General features: G+C 44.8%; 3 protein-coding genes across 3 annotated transcripts; 1 reads left to right on the top strand and 2 right to left on the bottom strand.

The window, feature by feature from the left end:
* Window positions 1-1,637: 1,637 nt before the first annotated feature.
* On the top strand, window positions 1,638-3,467 carry LOC114941215 (uncharacterized). Its single transcript, XM_029316119.2, has one exon. The coding sequence runs from the start codon at window positions 1,719-1,721 to the stop codon at window positions 3,465-3,467; it is 1,749 nt and encodes a 582-aa protein (XP_029171952.2). The 5' UTR covers window positions 1,638-1,718.
* A 574-nt stretch (window positions 3,468-4,041) lies between these two features.
* Window positions 4,042-5,232, bottom strand: LOC146721786 (uncharacterized). The gene has a single exon (XM_085486281.1). It carries the CDS (start codon window positions 5,230-5,232, stop codon window positions 4,042-4,044), a length of 1,191 nt encoding a protein of 396 aa, XP_085342407.1.
* A 169-nt stretch (window positions 5,233-5,401) lies between these two features.
* On the bottom strand, window positions 5,402-8,868 carry LOC146721785 (uncharacterized). The gene is made up of 4 exons (XM_085486284.1): window positions 7,869-8,868; window positions 6,907-7,668; window positions 5,709-6,716; window positions 5,402-5,508 (listed from the first exon to the last, which is right to left on the bottom strand). Exons 1-4 carry the CDS (start codon window positions 8,866-8,868, stop codon window positions 5,402-5,404), a joined length of 2,877 nt encoding a protein of 958 aa, XP_085342410.1.
* Window positions 8,869-9,329: the final 461 nt, after the last annotated feature.

The raw sequence follows: 9,329 nt of genomic DNA, 5'->3' as shown, positions 1-9,329 counted from the left end.
ATGCGGAGAAAATTGTAAAGGTGGAGAAATTCACTTTTGAGGCAAAGCAGTTTTATTCAAAACTCTCGCAGACAAGATTAAAACGCGGAAGTTCGCTTTAGAACGAGATAAATTCGCGCGATGCTCTTTTCGCTGATATACACGGAGACGTCTCTTCAGTTCAGACTCCTCGAGTAGACTCATTTTTGATCCTCGCGGAATTCGGCAGCTAAGGGAGCGATCGATCATCCGATCGACGCGTGGCACACGTGCTGAAATCCTATTCGCGGACGATTGCCCCATCACGCTCCGAAACGCGAGACAAAGGCGAGTTTTTGTAGATTCCTCGCTCGCGGAATCGAAAAGAAAACAACCGGAATAACATCTCGGCGTCGAATATTTTCAATTTCTACGATTAACCTTGCTTCGTCGCTCCGAAAATACGTGACAATTTTAAACATACCGCCCGCCTCGCATTTGAACGTATGCGAATATGCGAAATATAGCCAACGGTAGTCTTCAACGTACGATGAAGACAATAAATCAATTTTCAATCAACCAAGAAATCAAACAAGAGATCAATGCAATAATTCCTTGCGATCGAATAACGAGGGCAAGTAATCAGAAGGTGAAAAAACCTTTTACAATTTTCGAGTAAATATTTCTAAATTATAAAGACGCTCTCAATTTTTAATAGGCACTGAGCCTTAGCAAATATTCGCCTCTTTCGGCTGATCGAGCACGCAAATACAATTATATATGTTTCGAAATTCTACCGACAATGCGATGGGTCGAATAACAAAGTCATAAATGCGATACCTGGCTCGAAAACCACGCCGAAGAGGAGAATATTGCCTAACATAGTAGATTTTGACGCTAAATACATAAATCACACCCGAAATTTATCAAATAATTACAATCTAAGTTTAACGGAAATACAATTTTCAAATATTGCTATTGATTGGCAGCCGGCACAGTAGCGTAATTGGTCGTTTCAGGATCGAGCTCGCAGTTCTCACCGTAACTACTCGCACGAGTCCATCCGAGCCGGGATGAATCTGCGTGACACGCGCTAGGTTCCACTTGCTCGGAGGGAGCAAGGGATTCTTCAACAAGGCGAGTTCTCCTATGCAAAAACAAGACGTTTTTTTCCGACCACTTACGCCGCTGCTGCAGGGAGTGCAAGTAGTCTTGTGACCACGAGCGCCAAATCTGTTCGACTAAAGAATGGACCATCTGCCATCGCGATAGTCGATTCGCATTACTTTCGAGCACTGACTCCTCCGGTATCGCAATTATGGGGCGCCCGATCAGGAAATGACCCGGAGTGAGTGCCGATAGGTCACTCGGATCGTCGCTTAAGGGGTTATAACACCTTTGAGGGTCAAAAAAATTCAAAATTTTTTTTTTTTGCTTAAATGATACTTTGGAATGTATAGAATATAATTTTATTCATCTAGAGTCGGTCTGGAACTTTTTCATGTACGAAATAGCCATGTTTGTACGCGGCGCCATAGCGCGCGGAGAGAACCTGGGAGCGCTCTCTGAGTTCTGCCTTTCTACTTCAACTATCGAGTAGTTGAGAATTTAGTATAATATTGTTGATGTCTCTTGTGACCATTTCAACAGAAAACAGTATATTCCTATCATATAATACTTTATTTTATGCCAGAATCGTGTGTTTACTGCGAACAGTTTCCGTTACACCACCGACTTCGGCTTTTCAAATTGTTGTAATAATGGAGAAACAAAGACTACATATAGATCAGAAAGGGAGTAGAGCAAGTACTTCACGTGCACGTAAAAGTTTAATAAGTAGAAGGAAGCCTTTAAATAGGTATTCTTTAGAAGGCGAAAGTGAAAGTGTGAGCACGTCGGCGAAAAAACTTAAAACGAGTGCGGACGATTACGAGATACACGTGGACAATACTTTTGGGTATCGTTTCATTAATTTTGTTTCCGTTTTTACAACCATTTCGCAATTAATTGTTTGCAAAACGTGTGGCTCGAACATCAAATTTGAAGAATCCAGATGTCGCGGTCTTGGTTTCAAAATCGGTATTATTTGTGAAAAATGCGTGCCAAAATATATTGACTCTAGCCCTCTTATAAACAATCACGCTTACGAAATAAATCGCCGAATGGTATTTACAATGAGATTACTTGGTATAGGAATCAATGGAATTAAAAAATTTTGTGCATTTATGTGTTTGCCGGTACCAGTGTATCAGTCTTTTTATGACAAAATAATTTCAAACATTCGTGTTGCCACTAATACTGTATGTGAAATTTCAATGAAACGAGCAGCTGCAAAAGAAAAGGAGATGTCATTGGAAAGAAGACAGATAGATGGGATAACAGTTTCTGGTGACGGGACCTGGAGAAAGAGGGGATTCTCGTCTTTGTTCGGTGTCGTATCACTAATAGGGTGGTGCACGGGAAAAGTCGTCGACATTGCAGTGAAATCTAAATTCTGTAAGGCCTGCAGTTTGTGGAACGGAAAGCAAGAAACAAGCGAATATGAAGAATGGGCTGCAAATCACGAAGCAAACTGCGAAAGAAATCACGAAGGTTCGTCGGGAAAGATGGAAGTAGACGCAGTCGTAGAAATGTTTCAGCGGTCCGAAGAATTGCACAATTTAAAATATTCTCATTACATCGGTGATGGAGACAGCAAAACATTCAAAGGCATTTTAGATTCGAAACCTTATGATGATTTGAATGTTTGTAAAAAAGAATGTATAGATCATGTTCAAAAACGTATGGGCACGAGATTACGTAATTTGAAAAAAAATGTAAGAGGTCTTGGAGGCAGAGGAAAATTGACAGGCAAACTGATCGACGAGTTGACAATATACTATGGTCTGGCTATTCGTAGAAATTCTAATTCCATTGAAGATATGAGACGAGAAATATGGGCGACTTTATTCCATAAGATTTCAACGGACAGCGAACCGCAGCACGACCGTTGCCCAATCGGAGAGAACTCGTGGTGTTCTTGGCAGCAGGCGAAAGCTGAGAACGAATTAGATGAATACCAACACAAACCAGCTTTAAACAATGAAGTTTTTAAAGCTATTCAACCTATTTACGAAGAATTAAGTCGAGACGAGTTGCTATCCCGCTGTGTTGGCGGGTTTACTCAAAACAGCAACGAGAGTTTTAATTCTGTGCTGTGGGCAATAGCACCAAAAACTGTTCACAGTAACAAAGCAATCGTCGATATTGCCGCAAATATTGCTGTTTGCAACTTTAATGATGGTTTGCACAGCATAATGCAAATTATGCAAGTGTTAAATCTAATAATTGGAAGTGCTTGTTACAATTTCTGCGTTCAAGCAGACGAACGCCGGATCCGCGCAGCTGAGCGCACTATGACCGAGGAAGCTAAAGAAGCTCGTAGGCAGCAGAAATCAGCTCGGAAGGCCACAGATGACGAGGACATTAATGTAGAAGGTCAACTGTATGGTGCAGGCATTGCAGATTAACGGTGAGCTCCTAATAATTACAAGTTTTCTCGTTGCAAAACTTTAAATGCGATTTCTGTAAAACACCATTTTTCAAATCGGTGGCCAGCTTAGCTCCCACAATTTACATCGGATTAACTTGAAACAAAGCTTATTCTGCGCTAAATTAAATTGTTTATCGAGGTACGTAGCCGTTTTTTAATAGAATTGTTAGTTTTTTTTTGGGAACCAATTTTATAAACGATTTTCAGTGAAAATTTTTATACTTTTTTTTCAAATTAGTGTAAATTCCACAAAAATTAATATTTTTCAAAAATCCTACGTACCTCGATGGAAAATTTATCAGAGAATATGAAAAACTTTTCATTTTTGTTCTATGTCATACCAGTAAGCCGGAATCCTGGCCACCGATTGGACCGGAATAGCACAAAGGGTCATCTTTGGCGCCATCTACAGGATATTCTTCAAAGATTTTTTTAATTTAAAAAATAATTTTTATAACTAGAAACTATAATAAAATCAACCCTCAAACCCGTTTTTTGATTACTCTATTCCTTAGATGTGAAAAAAATTAATGAATAAGAGGAAAAATTTCTTACGCAAAGGTGTTATAACCCATTAATGCCGCGATCGGACGAGAATTTAAGCACGCCTCGATTTGGCATAATAACGTCGCGAATTCGGCCTGTGACAGAGTTCGCGAACCGGCGACTCGTTTTAAGTGCGACTTGAGACTTTTGATTCCCGCCTCCCATAGCCCACCGAAGTGAGGAGCCGCAGACGGAATGAAGTTCCATTCAATTTTGTCATTTGCAAGGATGTCGTGCAGTGACGAATCCTTCATCAAGGCGCTGAACGCGTCGTTCAATTCCTTGTCAGCCCCGTGGAAGTTCGTTCCATTATCGCTATATAGCTTGGACGGCAAGCCCCTTCGGCTCACAAATCGCCGAAAGGCGGCGAGGAACCCAGCGCTAGAGTAGTCTTCGACTAGCTCTACGTGGATTGCTTTCGTGACGAGGCAGATGAACAAAGCTATATAATTTTTTCTGGTTTTTTGGCCTCTGCCAACGAACGGCGTGACTAAGAAAGGGCCAGCATAATCCACTCCCGTATGAGCAAATGGAGACGACGGATTGACGCGTGGAGACGGGAGGTCTCCCATGAATTGGCTCGAAAGTTTAGCCGAGTGACGTACGCAAGGGATGCATTGTCTTATATATCCCTTGACGGAGTTTCGCCCTCCCATTAACCAATAATTCTGACGAAGGGTGCGCAGCACGATTTGAACTCCACCGTGGAGTGTACTCTTATGAGCTTGAGCGATTAGAAGGTAAGCGAGTTGTCCGCGCGGCACGATTACGGGATGTTGCTCATCGTAGCTAAGAGCGGAGTGTCGCAACCGCCCGCCAAGCCGGAGTACCGAATCTTTTCCTAAGAATGGAGCAAAAGTTCGAAGGGAACTCTTTTTTGAAATTGTGGCAGTCTTTTGCAAAGTTTTGAATTCGACCTTGAAAGCTCTCCGCTGGACATAAGACAGCCAGAATTGCTCGGCCCGTTTAAGCTCGTCGACGCTCAGTGTCGAATCTTTTTTAAATTTACGAACCTTTTCCTTCCGCAGTAAGGCGAGAAACCTGTGGACGTAAGCCGTCACTCGGACGAGCTTCGTCCAACTTAACAATTTGTAAAGTAGATCCCACTCTTCTTCACCTTCAATGTGAAGAACTTTGGTTTTTCGCAGTTCAGCTGAAACTTGCTGTAGTTCATTAGTGGGTCTAGTATTCGTCATATCATGAATCGGCCAAGCCGTTGAAGGTTGCCGAAGCCATGGTGGTCCCGTCCACCATAGCGAATGCGACACTAACTCAGACGCGGATAGCCCGCGCGACGCACAATCCGCCGGGTTCTCTGCCGATGGTACGTGACTCCACCGAGTAGATAGCAAATTGTTCTGTATTTCAGCCACGCGGTTGGCCACGTATGTGTTCCACTTTGATGGGTGCTGGCGCAACCACGCCAGAGCTATCGTGGAATCCGTCCAACAATGGATCGGAGTTCAAACTAACTGCAACGAATTAACAGTCCACTTTACGAGGCGACTCAATAACACTACCGCGTTTAACTCTAGACGCGGGATGCTCACGGTTTTCACGGGCGCGACCTTTGTTTTTGCTGCGATTAAATTTATTGCGAAGTCTGAAAGCGAATGATAGACGCGAAGATATACGACGGCGGCATAAGCTCGATTTGACGCGTCAGCGAAACCGTGTATCTCTAGCGCGAGAGTTTGTGGACCTTGACCAGTCCACCGTGGAATTTTGATCATTTCTAATTTGTGAAATTCTGATACAAAATAATTCCAACGGGACGTTAACTCATCGGAGATGAGAGAGTCCCATTCGCAATGTAACAACCACAGCTCTTGAAGTATTATTTTTGCCACGATCACGACGGGAGCGGCCCATCCGAGAGGGTCGTAAAGCCTCGCGATAAATGAAAGAATTGAGCGTTTGGTAGGAACGCTGGGGGTGGTCGAGTTCACGACCAAGCGAAACACGTCTTCGTTAGGCATCCATGACAGGCCGAGAACTTTAAGTGAATCTTCCGTCAGGATTAGATGATCGGTTACTTCCGATTGGTCAACAGACAAATCCTTGAGAAGTTCGATCGAATTTGATGCCCATTTCCTTAATTGAAATCCCCCCTTTTCCATTAACTGCATCAATTGAACGCGAGTATTTCTTAAAGATTTTATATCATCCGCGCCAAACAGGGCGTCGTCTACATAAATAGACTCTCCTAGGATAGGAACCGCGGCCTTGAACTTTTCTCCCTCGTCAAGGGCGAGCTGTTTCAATACTCGCATTGCGAGATACGGAGCGGGAGCGAGACCGTAAGTGACCGTTAACAAGCGAAAATGTCGAACGGGCGCTTCCGCTTGAGGACGCCAAAGAATTCTTTGGTATTCTGAATCTTGCTCATGAATTTGAATTTGCCGAAACATCTTGGCGATGTCGGCCGTACAGACGAAGCTCCACCGTCGCCATCGCGATAACACGGCAGGTAGATCTTGCTGTAATTTGGGCCCTATTAATAAAAAGTCATTCAACGACGTGCCATTCCTAGTTCGGCACGACGCGTTGAAAACGACCCGTAATTTAGTCGTGCAACTATCTTCCCGAATCACGGGGTGGTGCGGAATGTAAACGGGCAAATACTCGGTTTTTTCCGACTCGTCGACGCTAGTCATATGTCCGAGGGACTCGTATTCCGCTAGAAATTCGTTATACTGCGAATACAGGTTCCGATCAATTTCTCAATCTGTTTTCCATGCGGTTGTACAGCGACCGCGCAATGGAAAGAGACTCTCCGATTTCGATCGGAAGATCACATTTAAAGGGTAGTCGAACGACGTATCGTCCGTCGGACAACCGATTATGCGTCTGCACGAAGTGTCGCTCACAAATCTCTTCCTCCTCCGTGAGGGGAATTTGAGGCGCGATCTCCTCATCTTCCCAGAACCGCTGGAGAAGAGTGTCTATCTTTTGACCGAGAACGCAATTTAAAACGGCTTCTTTTGAAGCCTTCCGTTTATTTTCGGTCGGACCGGAAATAATCCAACCGAGCGCGGTTAGTTGAGCTGTGGGGGTACCGAGCGGACCTTGCCTCAAGTCGCGCATCAAAAGTGAGCCATAAACGTCGGCTCCAAGAAGCAAGTGAATTTGATGTTTGCTCGACGGATCCGGATCCGCGAGGGAAAGGCCCTTCAAGTGAGGCCACGATTCGACAGGTCGAACTCGCGAGGCCGCGTACGACGTGATCTTCGGAAACACGTACACTGTGATTGGAAATACCGGGTCGGATTTCGCGCACGGAGTCATTCGCAAGGACACGCGCGACTTTGCGGCACCCGTGTAGGTTTCCCCGAATCCTTTGATTTGTAAATCGGTTCTTTGTCGCTTGGTCCGTATGGTTTGACAGAAAGATTCCGATATAAAACTAAAATTGGATCCCTGATCCAATAGCGCGCGAACCTTAAAGCGTCGGCCCTCAGCGGTGTGGATGTTCACCCACGCGGTTGCGAGGAGAACCGCGGGAGTCGTAAAGTCCGGCGGCTCGATCGTCTGGATGCTGGCCACGGCAGCGTTATTGGAACCGTCCAAGGCGTCGGACTTCGCATTTGTTTTCACGCTCGGTTTCGCAGCTTCCGAATCTTTTCTGACAGCTGACGATTGATAATTTTCGGAATGCAATAAAGAATGATGAGACCGACTGCAGTGGTTGCATCGCTGTTGGCTCGGGCACTCGGCGAAATATGCCCCGAGCGCAAGCAATTAAAGCATACACGATTTTTGCGAGCGAGCTCATTTCGTTGTTCAACTGATTTTTGACGAAACGGCTCGCACTTTATCACGAAATGATTGCCTGAGCAGCATATGCACTTGACAGCGGAGACGTTATGCATTGACGAACGCGGCTTGTTTGGCTTTTGATTAACACTTTCTCTTGAAACTTCCGCGAAGTCTGACAATCCGCGGATTCGAGTCGTAAGAAATTCATGAATATCTTTGTACGCCGGAATTGAAGTTATAGAGGAACACTTCAAGTTCCACTCGCTTCGCGTTTTTTGACAGAATTTTTGTGAGACGCAATAAACAAGCATATCGTCCCACTGAGCAACCGGTCGACTCAAATTCGTCAGCGCGGCCAGCGATGCAGCCACCGTGTCTCGCAATCTCTTTAACTCGCCTACGCTTTCATGTTTCATAACGGGCATGCTCATGAAAGCATGCAAGTGAGTATTAATCAAGGTCGCCTCATCATCATATTCGGCAATTAAGAGTTGCCACGCCGATTCGTAATTCGGATCCGAAATCTTTAAATTATTTATTATTAAGGCAGCGTCACCGATGACACTTGTTTTCAGGTAATGAAACTTTTGAGTGTTAGTGAGCGTACCGTTACTAGCAACGAGAGACTCGAAAGTGTTCTTGAAGCTTTCCCATTCGGAAAACTTCCCCGAAAATTTCGGAAGCGTAATACGAGGCAACTGGAAACCATTATTATTACTGTCGCGAAACGAGGAGTCAGTGCTACGATCGAGAGAAGGCGGTGAAGAGACGCTTAATTTACTTATCATATCACGGAGCGTATCGGCCGTCTCGAGGTAGACATCCTCAGAGATTAGAAAATCTTCATCGACGAAGTAGGCAACCTTCGCCCGTTCATCTGAAGACGTAGATTGTAAGAGCTTGACGTGGAGCTCCCTGCAGGATGCCCAGAGCGACGTAAGCTCGTCCAATCGTTCTTGAATTTTTGGCAGGGTAATATTGACCTTAGCCAACTTCTTGTAATTCACGAGCACGCGTTTCACTTGAGAGATCGTGTCTAATTGCGCGATCAACAGATCTTTTGCTGTCGACATTTTTTTTTTTTTTTGAGCAACGTCAGTAGTACAGACGGAAAGATTGTGACCGAACGTTGTGAGAGAAGAAGCCCTCCTTTCGACTTACCAGCCAACAGACGTCCCGCTTTCACCTTTGATGGTCGCCACTTACTTTAACCTTAACAAGTAAGAAGGTGGAAGTAGCCAAAGTGTTCCTTTGATGTGGGTACGCTCTGTGATGCCGCCAGGCTCGAGCCGTCCTTGATGTGTGCCGCGCCGTCCTTTGAAGATGGCCGCTGCTGCGACGCAGGTCGATGTTGCGTCAGGTGAATGCGAATAATGAAAATTCGCAGGAACTTGGACTAATGCTTACACTCCTTTGATTTCAGGATAACCGACGGACTATCTTTACGCCCTTGGAACGGATTCACCCCCGAAGGAAGCTACGACGTGGGATGCGGATACGTAGGTAAGTAACAGATCACGTTTTTTCAGGTTTC

Source organism: Nylanderia fulva, unplaced genomic scaffold (assembly GCF_048542155.1).
Source record: "Nylanderia fulva isolate GAGA-0341 unplaced genomic scaffold, ASM4854215v1 Scaffold410, whole genome shotgun sequence".
Lineage (NCBI taxonomy): Eukaryota > Metazoa > Arthropoda > Insecta > Hymenoptera > Formicidae > Nylanderia > Nylanderia fulva.
The sequence above is the reverse complement of the archived record's forward strand: the minus strand, read 5'-3'. Positions and strand labels throughout refer to the sequence as shown.